Genomic DNA, 18,662 nt, shown 5'->3' with positions numbered 1-18,662 from the left:
CTTAAATGCCTTGAGTGCGAGTTCTTTATAAGATTTATTACATTTGTGGTTAAAAGTTATTACATTTGTGGTCAATTCTTATTACATTTATGGTTGGTATTACATTTATGGTTTTTATTACATTTATTGCTGATAGAACTGTTGGTAATCAAGTTTCATATTTACCTTTGAGTGAACAAGATGCTCAAGTTCGCTACGTTGTTGCTCGACTTAAGTTTCTGTAGATTGCTCTTAACCATAGAACAACCCTCGTATGTAGAAGGACTTGGCAAAGTCTGAGTTAAAGACTGCAGGTTCTGCGAAGAGTTGAAGGTGCAATCCTCCGCAGTTGACTGGTTTGAGGCTGCGGGCGGACACTGCTGCGTGTCACAGTTCGGTTGAAGAGCAAGCAGGTTTTCCTTCGATGCAATGCAAAGAGGTTGCCTAGTTTTTCTCGCAAGATAGCGCAACGAGAGTCTTGGGTTTGGACGGTATGAGTTGAACAATACCACTTTACTATGATATCATCCACCTTGAATGAAAACATTTTCTGGGCTGGATCCTCTGAGATTTCGCCATCTTCCGTAAACTCGAGTAATATCTTGACTAGACAAATTAAATCTTTAAAATCCCCATACCACGAATTGATTCTTCGTGTCGAATTAGTTGAGTCGACTAGCCAAAGATGCAATTGATGATGACTTCTCGTTTGCAAGAGCCATTTTTAACGAATTGAAAACCGACTCTCTGAGAGTAGACAAGGGAAAAGCACCTGATCTCCAAAGATTACAGAAGAAAAAAGCTGTAACCGTCACTAGGGCACATCCTCCGATATCCATTTTCTGTAATCTTAATTGTTCTAAATCTAAGGAATATTGCATGTTATATTTAGCGACCGTCGCGGAAGTAGTATGTATCAGGTACGTGAATAGCCCGCTTGGTTCCACATGAACTGATAACAACTGATTTAACGAGAAATTATTATAGTTACAGAACCGATTTAATGAGATGCGTTATCATTATTAGCTCATTCATAACCGGTCACATACCAGGTATGGCGCTGATCCTCTATGCACTCTACTGTGAATTAATGCAAAAAGCGCAGAGGTCCTAGCTCCAGTGCTAACGAGACACAAGCATTAGTAGAGAGGATCTGGTGACGACAACGCCAACCAGAATGAAAAAAACAACTACAGAGGCCCTTGAAGAAGATGCTCTGCGGCTGCCACAGAAAATTTTCTGGCTTCTCTACATCATCAGTGCCAACGTTGGCTTAATAATCACTGCGGGCTACCGGACCGTTCTGCTCGAAGACGAACCGATTGACGCAAACAACATAACAAAGCATGCTCTTAACTCTGTGTTCATGGTGATTGACACATTCCTGAGCTCCATCCCAGTCCGTCTCTTCCACTCGCTCTATCCACTGCTGTATATTATTACGTACCTTGTATTCACCGTCGTTTACTGGCAGCTTGGTGGGACGAACATCCAAGGCCAGACCTACATTTACAGATTACTGGATTATAACAACTTCGAGGCGTCAACTGGTTGCCTTATCGGATTCTTTCTTCTGCTGGTTCAACCAGTTTTACAGCTGATGTTGTTTGGCCTCGTCAAGCTAAAGGATTGCGTTCGTCCCAAACACAAGACCATGGACTGTTAATTGTCAATTGGATGCAGTCAGATTTACTGTACTCAAACACGTATTCTACCACCAAGAGGTCGAACAGTGGGTGGTACTTTTGTAACTCGCACTACAATCCACTTCCTTCAGTGCACATTTTTATAGATTGCGTCTTACTTGCGTAGCCCCCTCCCCCCCCCCCCCTCCCCGTCCCTTCCCTCTACCAGCTGTAAACACTAAGAAACAACATACAAACCTCTACAATTTCAAGCACTCAAAGCTCCATGGCAAAAGCATAATTGAGATCGATCAGGGCTTAAAAGTCCTTATCCCAAATTTTTGAGCAGTTTTTCTCTCTTTTGAAGGGGTTCATCAGGTGGGTGATATTTTAGGTACATATGGCCTCCCATTTATAAACAAGGTGGGACCTCCTCAAGATCACACCAGCGTGACCAATTCACTTGTTTTGATTTATGGGTCAACGCCCGTCCTCCTTGCTAATGCCGCGGAAGAAGCCACGCTGAGAAAATCAGGGCTTAAAATCGATGGAAGAGTAGTTCGTCATAAAAATAATAATAATGAGTGATTTGTATCAACAGAATTCTACTTTGTATAGTGGGGTTTTATCTGTTTTCTTTTTCAAATTTTACATTTGGCTTTCACGGGTTTCATCTAAAAAAATTTAAAATAATTCAATATGATTTTTGAACTGGCGCGCGGAAGAAAAAATTAGTGGTGAACAATAAAGACAATAGATTATTTATGTCTAGGAACTATCAGCCGATAGTTCCTCGACAGGAACACTACTGTTCAAATAGAAACCTCTAACTCAAAATCTAATTTTTATTAAATAGAAAATAGACAAGGCGAGAACCAGGATTACTATCATAACTTGTTGAAACCAAGTTTGGCTTGCTACATGCAATACTTACGGTTACTACTTACAATAGGAAGATAACTCGAGATAGCTGTACATAGTTTCTGCTGACTCAATAAAAGGAGATGTAGATAATAATTACAATGAGGAAAGGTTTACAAGATTTCGGCTCTCTTTCAGAGTGATGGCCATCAGTGTAAATCAAATCGACCGATAAGAGGTAGCTTATATATCAAGGCTAATTACGAGTATCGAAACAAGTTATGATATAACATGCATGATGTAAGAAATAAAAAAAATTCTAACTCTTTAGGAACTTAATGTAGAGAGCCTAAGAAATGCTAATTGGAACCAATTGCGATTTCGGTCAATGTCCTCAAGTTAGTGTGAACAACATTACAATGTAATTATTTGTAATCTGTTTACATCAGTTCTATGAAATGAGATAACCTAAGGCTTTTTTAGCCTACCGCGGGGTGACTTAAAATTATAGAGGCTTAAAATACATTGTATTTCACCACGTTTGATTAAGTTAATAAAATTATGTGATTAAAAAAAAAAAAAGGATTTTAGGTCTGCATCAGAACGAGACACTAAGGGTTTCTGACATCATACATTACTAGATTAAGTTCCTTTGCCATGGGCTTTCCATAGCAAAGAATAATTTTAAGACTGCTAAGCTTAGGTTGGAAGGTCAGTAGCACGACAAGAGCCGTTAAAGTGCCGGCTATGGTCAAGTCCCTACCCCTTGCCGGCAATTTTATGGTTATCATAAAGAATTCCACGAAAGATTGTAATGTTTTCCGTTTTCAAATATCTTTATCAGTTCCGGAGATATTTCAGTTTAAATAAATTTGTAAAGCATGAAATTAGGGACGTGGTGACGTCAGAAACAAAACTCTATCTACAATTCAAAAAGAGCTATGTCGGTCAATTTGATGTGAAGACCACTGAAATTTGGTAAACCAGTGTATTTAGAGGCGACACACCTTCAGCTATATATAGAAAAAATTATTCTTCTGGTAACTAACTCTTTTCTACTTCCCTCCAACCTGTTTGCAAAATTTTTAGGAATTTTCAGCTCAAAAAACAAGGCCAAGAACTCGACCAAACATATTTATATGCTTGTAAGATCATGCAGATGAGGCATCATTGGGAAATATCAAGATAAAACGTCAAAATGGTCAGAAAAACCTTAAACATTGGTGACATTTTACTGTAGCACACAGTAGGTTGCCATAGCAAAAAACGTACAGTTAAGCTCGTATTTGTACACCATACATTTCTGATACAAATTGGTTGAGATATCTTTGTCTGCATATTTGATCAAAATTTGGTCGAATTTATGACGTCATCACTCCGCTAACTTGAATATCTCTGGAATAAAAAGAGATATTTGAAAACCGAAACAGCATTTTTGTTCTCAAACACACAAATTACTGATGTTTTAAAACGGCATAAATAGGACAGGTGTGAATTTCATCACGTTAACACTTAAGCTGACTTTTTTTTGAGCAAAGGCAAATACGGTTTATTTAATTTCGGTTATCGAACGAAATCAAACCCACAAATTGCGCACCGAACAAAATTGAACGATAAAGCTCGATTTTTTTCAGTTAACAAAAACTGGTTAGAATACGTCTTGTTCGAGTACAATAAATGTGACTGCATCCGTAACATAAAAATTAACAGTCCATTCCCTTGTGTGTGGGGCGCACGCAATCCCTTAGCTTGACGAGGCCAAACAACATCAGCTGTAAAACGGGTTGAACCAGGAGAAGAAAGAATCCGATAATGCAACCAGTTGACGCCTCGAAGTTGTTATAATCCAGTAAACTGTAAATGTAAGGCTGGCCTTGGATGTTCGTACCACCGAGCTGCCAATAAACGACGGTGAATGTAAGGTATACAATGATATACAGCAGAGGATAGGCCGAGTGGAAGAGACGGACTGGGATGGAGCTCAGGAATGTGTCAATCACCATGAACACAGAGTTAAGAGCATGCTTTGTTATGTTGTTCGCGTCAACTGGTTCGTCTTCTTCGAACAGAACGGTCCAGTAGCCTGCGGTGACTAATAAACCGGCGTTGGCACTGATGATATAGAAAAGCCAGAAAATTTTCTGTGGCAGCCGCAGAGCATCTTCTTCGCGGGCCTCTGTGGTTGCTTTTTCATTCTGGTTGGCGTTTTCGTCGCCAGATCCCATCTCTACTACTTGTGTCTCGGTAGTACTGGGGCTAGCTTCTCTTCGCGTCTTGCATTCACAGTAGAGTGCACAGAGGGTCAGAGTCGTAGCTTGCAGGAAGTACAGGTTTAGGATCAGGTAAGTCCAGTTTGTCAGGAAAATGAACAGCTTTGCCTGGTATTTGTAGATGTTGTAGATGAGCCACGCGAAATTATAAGCGGTCACGATCAGTCGATAGGCAAGAAAGAAAGGTAACGACAGCCACTGCAAAGCAAAGGACAGAAAATTAAAAAATTAGCTTCGAACTTGAAAACATAAAAACTGAGCTTTTACGATAACTGCAGAAATTCTCGCGCGCTCATTGGCTAATTTTTATTGTCAATGATAGGACAGACACATGAATTTATAATTTATGCGATGCGTCAACGAGCGAGAGCGGACAATTTGACAATTTGCTATCGTAAAAAACAGTTTGATGTCAGTTTTTAATGTTAATGTTAATTTCTGTCTTGTTATTGACAATGAATTTCGTTATAACATTGTCAAAGTAGTCTGCGGATCTACTCGGCTATTGCCTCGTGGATCCACAGTGGCATCCTGAGTATCCGCTACAGTCCACAATAAGCTTCCTCGACACTCGAAAGTCGGCAATATTGCGCAACACTCGAAAGAAAGTACTTGGACGAATATGGACATGACGTCATTCGTCCCTGAAGAATTTTTTTTTTGGACGGGGGGGGGGGGGGCAAATTGGTGTCCACCGATAGATAGATACATGGACAGATCTCGAATTTTTATGTATTTCGCGATTAGAACTGCGTTCTGTCGAACGCAATTAGCATTCTCATCTCCGGGATCCTCTCAGGTATTCTTATAGACCCTGGGAACGAGGCAACAGGTTACGCAGCAGGGGTGGAGTCTGTTATTGTCCAATCAGTTGTAACTCGCTCGCACCTAAACTGTTCACTAAATTGTTGGTTAATTGTTTCATCTGCATTCGATTTGCTTTAAATGCTTCGACTAGTACGAATCGAAACGGTAGTTCGCAACGAGTTCAGCAACGATTTGGAGGAAATACTTAAAGCATTTTCACTTTCCAGTCGCCGTGACAATGCTTCCATTCTGATCTTTAGTTTTGAGGTCTATCCAACTGCTTAACTGCCATGATCCACTTAGCAACACACAGTGGGAAACATTTACTTTCTAGAGACAATTTTTTCTAAACATCAATGCTATAGTTTGGAACACAGCACATAGCGCGATTTGGCCCACAGACCGAATATAGCGCATGTATGAATCTTATAATGTTTCCTTTTCGATACAGATTCAGTTTAAAGAGTCAGCCGGAATAGAGAGATTAATTTCTCGTCTTGAGTTCCTTGAAGTTATTAAAAAGAATCTAAAGAATCCCTGTCTCACAATGTCACCGGTTACAATTATATTTTCGACCGCGAGACCTTCAACACTTGACCATTATTTTATCATGAAACGGCAGCGGAACATGTCTGAATCCGCATAGTCGACACTTTGATTCTGCAAACTAACGGTCAGTTTTTATACGTGCTCAACTTTGTTAACAAATATTCGAGCAAAAACAGCGATAAACCTTTCCACCGATCCATCCTGCATACCTCGTACTAAGAATTGTCAAGTACATTCAGAATAGGGGTGTAATTAATTACTGAAAGCAGTGTCCAACTTGTTATATTCCCTTAAATAAAAATTCTTAGACGATTGTTTTGTTAATAAGTTGCAGTTCGATTTCTCCACTCACCCGTGAATGCGTAAAATCGCGCAGTATTGGATGCCACAATTTGAAATTTCGAAGGCGAAATTCTTCTCGACACATTGTTGAATCGGCTGCTGGTTTCCAACGGCCCAGACTGTTTGACAGCTTCGATTTCTACCACTGCGACCCAACGCAGGGCAACACTTATAAATGTATCGGTGATCAAGTGGAAACAACGCATTAAAAATTTAAATGTGTTTTTCAGGTCACCGTGTTTTGATGACCCAGTTGTTTGTTTTGCGGAGTCCGGGTGCTACCAAGGGCCGCGAAAGTCACGCAAAATTTGAGCATGTCTCCTCATTTCCCAACATCTTATTGAAATAACACCCAAACGAACAAGCAGAGAAATTTCTCATTATAGAAAACCGCAAAAAATGAATGGAAAATGAGGCAGAGAAAAAAAATCTTGTGCATTTACGTCAGTGACTGGCTTGGTTACTAAGGAAGCTTTATCCGCGCGTCACTGGGGCGAGAAAAGAATCCAAGATGGTGGGTTATTTGCACGTGTTTTTGTTTAGTTGCCGATGATCACAAATATTTCTCGTTTTGCTCACTTACCTAATATTGTTTATCGTTTTTGAACAGCTCAGAAGGCAGGCGAGACTTAGGAGGGAGTATCTCTATCGGAAGTCGGCAGAAGAAAAAGAACGCTCGACCTATGAACGAAAGAAGAAGCTCAAGACTGCTTTGGAAGGTCAGTTGTATGACACGAGCTTAAAAGTTCAGATTTCTTTTGCGCAAAGACAAATGCAGTTAACCTCTTTTCAATGTTGTCATTATCTAGGAGAGGAATGACGACCTCTATTTTCGTTTACCTACATAAGCAAATAGTACATAACTACAACTGGAACAATTCGATGTCTGAATGGGAAGCCCATGGTAAATGAACTAAATTGAGTTTGTTATATTTTTTTCCTGGGTTTATGCATCACATGCTTAAATGACTCGAGTGGATCTTTTTCCATTAACTGAATCTAATAAAGATTTTCTTGAATATTTTATGGGAGTAGCAAATGTGCCTTCAAATGGTATTGTTATACCTTCCAACTCAAATACGTTTTCTGATTGGAGGAAAACGTGTCACGTGTCATAGGTCAAAACTCACTAACTCCCTAGGGCGAACAAAACTCACTAACTCCCTAGGGAAACAACAACTTGAACTTTTGACTTGCACATGATCAGGTCGTGCACCTTGAAACTGTGGCAAACTTGTGTGCCAGTCGGCCTGATGTCAAAAAACCATTGAAGTTGGGCAACGTTTCTCACTAGAGAAGACATTCATTGTTTAAGAAAAGGGATTTATATTTGCAAAAACATATCTGATTAACAAAGTGGAGAATTTGAACATTTTGTGTCTTCAAGGTTTTAATTTGTCACCAAAACATGGGCCACCTTTGCTCTTCGATCGCTGGCACCAGGTAGGAAAATAGTTGTGTCATTTACAACAAAATATGCCATTCCTCGTCAAATCAAACACAGAACTCTCGAGTTAAGCATTAGTAGAAGGCAAAGTAACTTTAGTATTGTCTTTATCGTTTGTTAGCTACAAAGAAAAACACTGTTATTGTTTCCTTTTGGTAGGACAGCTCGGATAGACTGCGGCTCATACACCATAGGCATCAAGGAAATCATTTTTTCGCAGTTTTTTTCTATTTTTGAGTTGGGAGGTGTAACAAAACACTTAATGACTGACCCCTCGGGAAACTGAGTTTTGTTTCCCCTCAACCTTCAATGCTCCCCTTGGTTTCGCCTCAGGGAACATTGAGGTCTAGGGGAAACAAACCCACTGCTTCCTTTGTGGCCAATCATTAAGTGCTTAATGATCATGTAGAATTGGCCAGGTTTATGCCAGGATCTTACCATCTCATTTTCTTTGCAAACACGGTGAAACTCTTGGGTTCACGACTGTATTAGTCTCACTGTCTCAAAGGTTTCAGTTGTTCTATTTGTGAACCCTTTGTACTGGTTTGTTTACACATGGAATTACAAAAAAAAGTTATATTCATTTTTCTCTTACTGTTTTCAGAGGGAAAGCCAATTCCAACAGAGCTAAGAAAAGATGAGGCAGCCCTGAGGAAAGCCATTGAATTTGATGATGAAAAACACGAGCGTATGTTGAGTAGATCTTCCTTGTTTTTTTTAAGTGTTAAGGCCATCTGAGTTAGTTTACACCGTTGGGAAATACCATAAGCAGAATAGAAAATAATAATGAGTAGATGAAGTGCATTTGGCATTTTCACCAAAATAAATTTTTTTTAGCAAAAATTACCACAAATTGCATCATAATAGTGTAGAGAAAAGGGAAGCGAGGGGATGAATCAGTCTGCAGTCTACAGAGAGTAAGGTTTAATTTTTGTACTCTTTTAACAAACTAATAAAGAAAAAATAATTTCTCAGTTGGTGTAGCACTTGTGATTGTTCAGGTTAGGCTAGTTCTGAACAGAAATGCTGATGATTGACATTTGAGCAACTTAAAATCCAAGTGAAAAGACTGTACATGTATTTGTCAGTCAATTGTGTTACTAGTCTCACTGGTTACTTTAAACTTGATTGGTGAGTTAAACCATGATGGTATTGGCTGTAAGACTCTTACAGAATTTGTCAACAGTTCTGGTATCTTTGACCCATCTAAAATTAGCCTCTGTCATAGCCGCCCCTCAGCTCCTCACAAGAAAAGTTCAGAGACACGTCTCTCCTATTTTTTCTTTCGGGGAGGGGTGGCTGTGGCACAGGCTAAGGTAGAATGTCAGCAAAAGTAAGCCATTCTGTTAAAGGTCTCTTGATCTAGTGTTAGTATTGCTTGTCTGTGTTCAGAGACAGCCAATCATCAGGATGATGAATATGCCTGGGCTGGAGTGCAGGATCCCAAGATAATGATAACGACTTCTCATAATCCAAGCTCAAGGCTTAAACAATTTGCCAAGGTAATAGATCGACATTGTTAGGCATAATTTTTACAGAACTTGTCCTTACTTACACCACACTTACATGTACAAAGATTATTTTGACGAAGAAGAATTACACCTCCAGTGCTCAACGATTTTATGGGGTACTAATACTCAAGCATTGAGTTGGTAATGGAAATGGAATGAAACATTGTGTACTAACTGAAAGATAAATGGAAAATGGCATTGTGCTTTTTCCATGTTATCATGTAGCAATCCTCATTGTGCGTGTCTGCACAGACACGCAAGATAACCATCATGGAGTGCCATCGGCAGCTGTCCGTGGACATGTTTGTAGAAAGTACCCCCAACTTCAACCCTACTCTGTCATCTCTTCAATGCCATACCAGTTGTCTCTACATCTTCTTTGGTCAAACCCTTCCTTGCTTACCAGCTTGTCCACTTCATGGTTACTTGTTGAATTTCCAATGATGGTACTCTGCAGATGTGGCCAGTCTATTTCCATCTGGGAATCTTCACTACATCAGGGACAGGCATAACAGTTTGGTCATGCCCTTCCTCTGTTTCCATGTACCCATTAAGAAAGAGTGGTACATGTAAATTTGATCTTCGTTGTTTCAAAAATGTTCACAGTGGATACAATGTATGTTCTAAACGTAAAATTATAAATTAAAGGATCTTTCATTTTTCACAAAAAATTCTTATACATGGACATGTACACAACATGGAGGGCTAATGTTTTTAAGAGATGTTGTGTTTTGTCTTTTAGGAGCTGCGCCTAATATTTCCTAACAGTCAGCGGTTAAACCGTGGCAACTATGTATTGAGCCAGCTGGTTCATGCATGCAAAGCTAATGAAGTCACAGACCTAATATTGGTTCATGAACACAGAGGAGAACCTGGTATGTTTTGGAGACTTCACATTTTAAAGTTTTGTTTGAACATTAAAGGCTCTCTGTACTATTCTTCATACAGTCATTACAATGTGCCAACTTTTGATATGTCTAATACTTTACAGTTTTATTGTTATTATAGCAAATTGGTCCACAGCAGAAAAGAGAATTCTGATTGTTTTCTTGAGCAGTCCGAATTTTGTTATACATGTATGGACCGCTAAGATGGACTGCTCAGAAACAGTTTCAGCAAATTGCTTTTTAAAACATTGCAGAACAGAAAACAGTTTCTTCAGAATTTCTTTATGTCTGAAGGATAATTTCAGTTAAACTGTCATGAAAGGGGTCTGACAAATGCAAGTATATATGCTTGCGGGAGCTTGGGTACATGTGCTTTCCGAGGATTGATGCATTGGTTTATCAGCAGAGTTTTTTCAAAGAAGAGGCATTGTTAATAATAAATACTTTATTGGACTAACCTGTTTGGTCCTTGTTAGGGAATATTGGTCTTGTTCTTTTTTGGCAAGGTTATGGACTGGCCTTCAGTTCAGTCCATAAACTTGCAAAAAATAATTAGACAAATAGTTCGCCAATACATTCAGGCTAGTTCAATAACATTAATTTTATGTTTCACATACATGTAACCCTTGAAAGAGGTAAGGTAAAGTCTGCATACGAGCCAAGTGGCCCATCAGGCCGGAGCTTATCCCGGTTTCTGTAGCATGAAGTGACTAGGAGTATTTCTACTCCCCCCTGGATGGGATGCTAATCCATGGCAGGGTTACCCCCAGCATTAAGTTCGCCGGTACCCATTTATACACCTGGGTGGAGAGAGATACTGTGAGAGTAAAGTGTCTTGCCCAAGAACACAACACAATCGAACCCGGACCACTCGATCTGGAGATGAGCGTGCTAACCATGAGGCCACTGCGCCTCCCATAAATCACATACATTGTATGTATATTTACCAACACACAATTCCTATGATCATTGCCCAAGTGAAATATGCCATCTCAAAAACTGGTATCTCTTTAATTTTGTGTTGATTTTCTTTTCAGATGGTCTTGTAGTATCACATCTTCCATTTGGTCCAACAGCTTATTTCACTTTATCAAACACAGTAATGAGACATGATATTCCCAAGATTGGTACAATGTCCGAGGCATATCCACACTTAATATTTCATAACTTCAATTCAAAACTTGGAGAAAGGGTATGTTGTGAACATGTCATATCTGTCATCCTTCCAAAAAAATTGTCTAACCTACAGTGTACAGCTACACATGTACACAGAGTGACAAAAAACATGCACCTTTCTATTTTTTGGAACAGGTAAAAAGCATTTTGAAATATTTGTATCCAGTTCCTAAAGATGATAGTAGAAGAGTGATTACATTCGCAAACCAAGAGGACTACATCTCATTCAGGTGGGTGATTTTTAAAAGGATTTTAACACATTTGGAACTTTTTACATGTAAAGTAAACATTAAATACATGTACAGTTTTAAAAAGCATGTGAATTACCAAAGGGCTGGTACACGAGTCTGTGGTTTAAATGTATCTCAGATTGTTCAGATGGTCATAGGTCAGAAGAAATGGAGGTAGCAACAGCATGAACCTTGCTGTAGCCACTGAAAGACAAATACCCTTTATTGCATGCTCATCTCCACTATCCTGCAAGTGAGAAGTGTCAGATGTTAGCTGAAATGTGGGTTTTCATTTGCATTGATCCACATGTACTGTCAAGTAAACTGTGTTATTTACAATGATATATAACTAGCTTTCGTCCCAGGTTGGTGTGGAGCAGATGAGGTACATGTATCAAGAAATGTCAAGATAATATGTGTATTTTTTGAGTCTCTACCTCCACGCTGCTTTCAAAACTATACACATGTGCATTTAGTGCCACAATTGTTTCTGTAATACAGTTTGTGGCTTCACTTATAACATGGGTTGCAAGTGACATTGTATATATATATGTATTTTTTTCATGTATATTTTTTTTTTTCAGGCATCACACATATAAGAAAGTAGATGGACAGGTTGAATTAACAGAAGTGGGACCAAGATTTGAAATGAAAGGTAAGTTGTCAATTTAAAAATATTTTTCCCCATCTCTTTTTAAAGCAGTAGGCAAGGCAAGGTAAAGTCTGCATACAAGCCAAATGGCCCATCAGGCCAGTGCTCATCCTGGTTTCAGTTCTGAGTATAATGAAGCAAGTAGGAGTATTTCTACTCCCCCCTGGATGGGATGCTAGTCCATTGCAGGGCTACCCCCAGCATTAAATTCACCGGTAGCCATTTATACACCTGGGTGGAGAGAGAGGCACTGTAAGAGTAAAATGTCTTGCCCAAGAGAGCAACATAATGTCCCTGGCCAAGGCTTGAACCCAGACCACTCGATCCAGAAGCAAGTGCACTAACCATAAGGCCTCTGCTCCTCCACTTTTGAAGTAGTACTCATCTAAAACTGGGTTTTGTATTCTCCTCCAGTTTATGAAATCAAACTTGGAACAGTTGATCAGAACGAAGCTGATGTGGAATGGAGATTAAGACCTTACATGAATACGTCGAAGAAGAGAAAAATGCTGAGTAGTCAGTAACTTAAAGTAGCTAGTAAGTTAGATCTCTCTTCAGGAGCTGGAGTAGTTAGTCAAGAGCTAGTCAATTGCAGTACATGTATATACGTGTAGTTTGATGCTTATAGTTGTAACATTTGAAGTATATAATGTAAATCTATCAGTGCTTGTTCATCTCTACTAGTATTCTTACGATGTACAAAATACATGCAAAATTGTTAAAGAACCAGGTTTCAAAATATTGCAATATAATTGATTCATTGACGCACACATTTTGTTGTGCTTTTTATTATGGAGTTATTTGTAGTCTTAAAGTAAGTGATATTTTTGCCAAGCAATCTCTCCCATTCTTCGTTTCCTTTTTCTTTCTCTCTCAAGGTTATCGTTGCCTTTTCATTGTTTGCTTTGTTAATCCTTGTTAGCTTGTTTTGAGTCAGACGTACACATGTACGATACAGATTAGAATCAAGAACATTTAACTAACCCTTCCCCTTCCAACCCACTCTGATATTGTGAGTGGACCCGTCAATGTACAGTAGAACCCCGTTAATCCGGTCACCAGCACGCCACAAAACTCTGGTCGTATTAACGGGGTGGCCTTATTAAAAGGGTTCTTTAAGTAAGAAAATGACTGACTGAGCTTTTGTTCGGGTCAGAACAAAGTGGCCGTAATAACGAGGTGGCCCTGTTAACGGGGTGGTCGCAAGGTGGGATTCCACTCTACATACAGGTAATTAGATCAGTTTCAAGGCAAACTTTAATTTATTGGGGTAAAGCTACATGCATATGGCGTTAGTTACATGCATCTTACTTTCCAAAATACCACTTAAACGTCTTGGTCCAGAAACGGGTGCAAAGTAACTTGCCCAATATCCAGCGATCTTGAATTGACGCTTGGTCAATAGATCTTTGTCCGTCTGCATTTATAAATATTGCAACGGTTTTAGTTTGATTGGGTTATGATGACATAGTTTTAATCAGTTAATTCTATTGTTTACTGTTACGAAGAGCTTGAACTTTACTTGAACTTTAATTTTATTTCGCTTTCTTACACATATATAGTTACAATTGCTTACCCCCACAACTAGTTCCAGAACTGATCGAGGCGGGGCAAAAGTTTATATTGAAAACTTGTTTCTCGTTACAGTAGTACTTGAATGTTGTTAAGTAAGCTGTGGGGAAGGAGAATATGAAATGAAATCAACTTAAAAATGAACTTCGTTTTACATTTCTTAAATCAACTTGGAGATACGCAAGCAAAGATCTCTCACATTGAAGGAGTTCAAGTAAGCTCTGTGTGCGAAACATATTGCATATTTTTCTTGAATAAACAAACGCAAGCAAATTCGGAATGACACACCAGTGACACCGTGCCATTCTCGAGGTACGATTATAGCGGAACAGAAGCTTCAATAAACTAAACAAGTTCAGAGCTTACTGCTGTCGATCCACGACAGCTTACAGAGCAAACAAGTCATTAAATGTTCCCATAGCCATGAGCGTTTAGTCCCTTAGAATTGCGGCACTAGTTTTAACGCAATGCAAGTCTCTTACTTCATTTTTCAACATTAATGTTTCTTACAAAACGTACCAACGTCAGAGTTTCAACGATTGACTGTATACGTGCATATTTAAAGCCCACGGGCAACTTAGAGAAGGTGTTCTTCTCTGAAGTTTGCCAAGAGAGGTAGTTTATTTATAACGATAGTGCCAGAACACCTAAGCTTGCGATTGGTAGCATCTAATGCCCTCTTCAATAGATTAATCTTAGAAGGTAAATACGCAAAAGAAGCAATAAGTTATCAGCCCTCCTTATTTGCTTGGCGAATATCAATATTAAAACCACCAAACAGCTCGCATGTTTGCATATCGCGGGACGTTTAGGGCTCTCGGACATATGCAATTTTGAATTTCTCCACAGAAGTAGCCCAAATGAAAACATAAACGACTGGGTTTTCTTTGTTATTTTATTATTTTTTTTTATTGATAATACAACGAGAAAATAAAAAGTGTTTTTACTTTATCGTGTGTCTTACTTTACTCGCCGCCATGTATGGGTTGGGTAACGAAAACATGGCTGTTTGCTATTTGTTTTCTTAAATTAAATTTTTGGGATTTTGGGTGATCATTCACTCAGATCAGTACTAAACCCCTATATTTACTCTGGAGCTAATTAAGGGGCTCCATGTAGATTTTGTAACAATAGGGTGCGAGTTTTGAAAAATTAAAATTCCACCAACCCTAATTTTTCACTTTTGACAAACTACGCCAAAGTGATAACATATGAGCCGAGTTATTTGTTTTTTTGGTTTCTTGGCAACAGAGGTTACCATGCATGGGAACGGCTGAAAGATTGTTCCCTTCAGCGGGCGGATTACTAATTTAAAATACATTTAGGAACCTTAAGTCCAGTTTCCAATACATTTTAAGCACTTCCCTAAGTGCTGCCTACCTCTTAAGCGGACTATCACATAATACGAAGACCATGATGGTGGCTAACGTTCATACACGTAGGGTAAAGGTAAAGTCTGCATACGAGCCAAGTGGCCCACCAGGCCGGAGCTTATCCCGGTTTCTGAAGCATGAACCGACTAGAAGTATTTCTACTCCCCACAGGATGGGATGCCAGTCCATTGCAGGGTTACCCCCAGCATTAAGTTCACCGGTAAACCTGGCTGGAGAGAGGCACTGTGAGAGTAAAGTGTCTTGCCCAAGAACACAACACAATGTCCCCGGCCAGAGCTCGAACCCAGACCGCTCGATCCGGACACGAACGCACCAACCATGAGGCCACCGCGCCTCGCAGCCCATACATGTAGGGCTTATTGTTAACTAAGGATAGCTTCGGCAAACCCGTGAATATTGCTATTTGATATTTTCAGAATTCTTATTCTCAATACTGTTAATCAGTTTAATTGGAATGTAATTAGTAACTTCGCCTAGTTTTATTCATTGATCTATTATTTTATTTTTCTTTGTTCGGGTATATTAGCACTACCATGCTAAACTGACACCCGAATGAAAGTAAAGCTGCAGTTAAAGTAAACTTGTCTGTTTATAAGTATTATCGATAACGATGAAACGTCTCTGATGGAAGTTCATCGGATGAAAATGTTAGCATGGGGATTAGCCACATTTTTCATATAAGTCCATTGGCCAGACGTTACACCACAAGGATCGCTGATAGGCCAGTCCTTCCGCGTACAACCGTCGAAATAGTAGTATGCGTCAACCCAGAATGAGGTTGAGAGAAACACTGGCCCACAACGCAAACGATCACTCGGTGAAACTGAGGAAGGTGCTGGCGCCCCCAAACACTTGTCAGTCATGCGTTTGACGATCTGACAACTGACGCTCCCTTCCTGCCAATCAACCAAACTTCCTGTTCCCGGATTACATATCAACCAGTTGTTTATGTTGCTCTTGATGAGGACCTGTCTGCCAAGTTGTTTCCACAGAGAGAACTCCATGGCGTTGTAGTCTGTTTCGCTCAGTGGTGGAGTTGTTGATATAGGAACATCCGCTTTCTGGTGCACAAACCAGTTTGGTCTTGGTGTGACTGCGTTTGAACTGGCCATAAAGAACTCATAATCAGTGAAGGTATGGCTCCACACTAGAGTCCAGCCTCCTCCATTAGTCTCCATGTCACAGTAAGCCTTGAACGCGTTGGTATGGGACCCACCGTCTGGATCAATCCAATAAACTCCCGAGGGAGGAAGTGGAATTTGACTGCGCAGGGTCTGGCACGAGGGGACTGCTGAAGATTGAGTGGTACCTGCGCCTTGTTAATCAACGTAATATACATTTGTTGTCAATCATAATGATAGGTTAATAAGTTTCAGCAAATTATGTCAATCTAAGTAAAGACACCTGAGATTATCCAACACTTCATTCTCTTCATCTAGTCACTTTGCATAACAGCATCAAAGATGGCACCAGATTCTGCGGCAATTTTAAGTTGTGGTATATTTTTCGCAATCGTAGCTATCACCATTCCTTTCTCCTCTGAAAAGTCAACTCTTATTTTGGTTTCCCCTCAGTTTGAAAGTGATTCTGTGCATTATTAGAAAAACGGTTTTAAAAATGTGACAGCTCCTTTAAGTTCTGCTACAACTGATCAGAATCAGTCAGCCTTGGAGGAACTAATAGAATGTTCTTAAAATGTGACGCAATCACAGATCTCGGCTTGATGTAGTTAAAGAAGAAAAATAAGAACTATTGCTTAGTTTTTACATCGGAACTCGAGTAAGACTAATGAGAAGAAGAAAAAACTGTTCAGCTTACCAAATGAAGTTACAGTCGACGGCGATGTTGTCGAGGTGTTATATATAATCTGTGTAACCTTGTAAAGAAATATATTCATGAATGATCACTTAAAGGGTAAACATGCAGGAAAAAGAGGGTTAAAAGCAAGTTTCGTCAGGATAGAAGGGTACTCCTTTGAAACGAAATAGTGACTGATCACATGTTCAAAAACTGACTAAGTTAAACTTTGAGGCCCAAAGATCAAATTAAGTTTCCCTAATTGTCTCCCTTTCCTAAAACAAAACAAAACTGCGCAACGCACCTTTTTCAAATAGAACGAGTGTTCTCGTTGTAAAAGCAAGTGAGAAAGCTTCGTTTGTTTTTCATTATGTAGCGAGCATCTTCCTTCACTTGTTGTAAAACTGGCACTTCTGCAAGTAGCTTGCTTTACACACTTTTGTGAACAGGACAGTAAGGAGGCAGCCTTTCCATTCCAAATAGTATTTTCATCAGAGAGAAAAGAGTTTTTTCTGATCTTGAAGAAAGCGCCATCTAGTTCTGCTCTCATCGATGCTGTTAAGAACAGTATGAATACAACTGTGCCCCGCGGGTTCTGCGAAGAAAGCCGATGGACAGGCATTGAGCTAGAGAAATGAACGTGGAACGAACGGCAAATTTGAGTTAATATAATGCTTAGAAATGTAGCAGCTGTACATTCAAAAAAAAATTTGACGTGATATCTTCGAAATTTAACAGCCCTACCATGGATTTTTTAAATTTCCTTGTGTGCACTAATGTTCTTGTAGATATATCGAGTGTTTTGTTATTCTTCAAATAACCGAGCCCATGTGAAGCCTTCTCATTTATGATTTTTGAGTATGTGTGACACTGTGTTTTAAGCTGATTTTCCTTCAGCACGTGCGTAAATAGTGAATTGTCGAGCTATAATATCTTTGTCGCGATTCGACATTTAATAAAACCTATTGTAAAGAAACACTTAGCTGTTCTTGAAGCTGAAGATAGCAAAAGTAAACGTTTTAGTCGAGGTTATTGGCTTGGTTTACCAAAATCTTTTCGTAGCTTTTATTAATTGTCAGTTCATAAAGTTAGTTTGCTATTTTAACGTCTTAAGCTTCAAAACTGAAATTAAAGTGTTGTACACTAATCCTGGTTTTCCAGATGATTGAATTGTAAACTAGTGGAACTAATACAAGAACATAATTTCCTACAATAAAATAATGCTTGCAATAGTCTTTGTAATAAACACGTCAACTCACAGACGGACACAAACTTCTGATCCTTAAGTGTCAGTGCTTCAGCCCTTTTCTTTGTTTACATTCCTCATAACACTATAATCCAGCGCGTAAGTGATGCAAATTCAGCCAATCTCGAAGTTTTTGCCCGAAACTCCCTCGCATTCACTTTAGATTACATTGTTTTGGAAATAACAAAAGCAACCCGTGGAAAGAATAAAAGGCTACTGGCGAGATGTCTAAAATTTTACTTTTTTTACAAACACATCAAATACACACCGCTGATCTTCAGTTGTCAGTGCGGTTTGTGTCCACCATGTTAGATTTT

General features: G+C 39.3%; 3 protein-coding genes and 1 pseudogene across 5 annotated transcripts; 2 read left to right on the top strand and 2 right to left on the bottom strand.

The window, feature by feature from the left end:
- The first annotated feature begins 841 nt into the window (after window positions 1-841).
- LOC149096585 (protein rolling stone-like) lies at window positions 842-1,739 on the top strand (annotated as a pseudogene).
- A 686-nt stretch (window positions 1,740-2,425) lies between these two features.
- LOC110039740 (uncharacterized) lies at window positions 2,426-6,870 on the bottom strand. Its single transcript, XM_020744888.2, has 2 exons — window positions 6,444-6,870; window positions 2,426-4,933 (listed from the first exon to the last, which is right to left on the bottom strand). Exons 1-2 carry the CDS (start codon window positions 6,516-6,518, stop codon window positions 4,169-4,171), a joined length of 840 nt encoding a protein of 279 aa, XP_020600547.1. The 5' UTR covers window positions 6,519-6,870; the 3' UTR covers window positions 2,426-4,168.
- A 172-nt stretch (window positions 6,871-7,042) lies between these two features.
- Window positions 7,043-14,859, top strand: LOC110039742 (U3 small nucleolar ribonucleoprotein IMP4-like). 2 transcript variants are annotated; one of them, XM_020744890.2, is made up of 9 exons: window positions 7,043-7,152; window positions 7,243-7,337; window positions 8,485-8,568; window positions 9,273-9,382; window positions 10,134-10,266; window positions 11,316-11,470; window positions 11,590-11,684; window positions 12,269-12,339; window positions 12,751-14,859. In XM_020744890.2, exons 2-9 carry the CDS (start codon window positions 7,250-7,252, stop codon window positions 12,858-12,860), a joined length of 846 nt encoding a protein of 281 aa, XP_020600549.1. In that variant the 5' UTR covers window positions 7,043-7,152; window positions 7,243-7,249; the 3' UTR covers window positions 12,861-14,859. The 2 variants fall into 2 exon arrangements, with proteins under 2 accessions (XP_020600549.1, XP_089137263.1); XM_089281137.1 differs by lacking the exon at window positions 7,043-7,152 and having other exon boundaries at window positions 7,211-7,337.
- Window positions 14,860-15,129: 270 nt separating this feature from the next.
- LOC110039629 (uncharacterized) lies at window positions 15,130-17,791 on the bottom strand. Of its 2 annotated transcripts, none has more exons than XM_089281139.1 (2): window positions 17,382-17,791; window positions 15,130-16,617 (listed from the first exon to the last, which is right to left on the bottom strand). In XM_089281139.1, exons 1-2 carry the CDS (start codon window positions 17,719-17,721, stop codon window positions 15,935-15,937), a joined length of 1,023 nt encoding a protein of 340 aa, XP_089137265.1. In that variant the 5' UTR covers window positions 17,722-17,791; the 3' UTR covers window positions 15,130-15,934. The 2 variants fall into 2 exon arrangements, with proteins under 2 accessions (XP_089137265.1, XP_089137264.1); XM_089281138.1 differs by lacking the exon at window positions 17,382-17,791 and adding an exon at window positions 17,121-17,209.
- Between the last annotated feature and the right edge of the window lie 871 nt (window positions 17,792-18,662).

Source organism: Orbicella faveolata, unplaced genomic scaffold, assembly GCF_042242905.1.
Source record: "Orbicella faveolata isolate gen_17 unplaced genomic scaffold, um_ofav_v1 contig_48, whole genome shotgun sequence".
Lineage (NCBI taxonomy): Eukaryota > Metazoa > Cnidaria > Anthozoa > Scleractinia > Merulinidae > Orbicella > Orbicella faveolata.
Note: the sequence above shows the minus strand (reverse complement) of the source record. Positions and strands in the feature narration are given on the sequence as shown.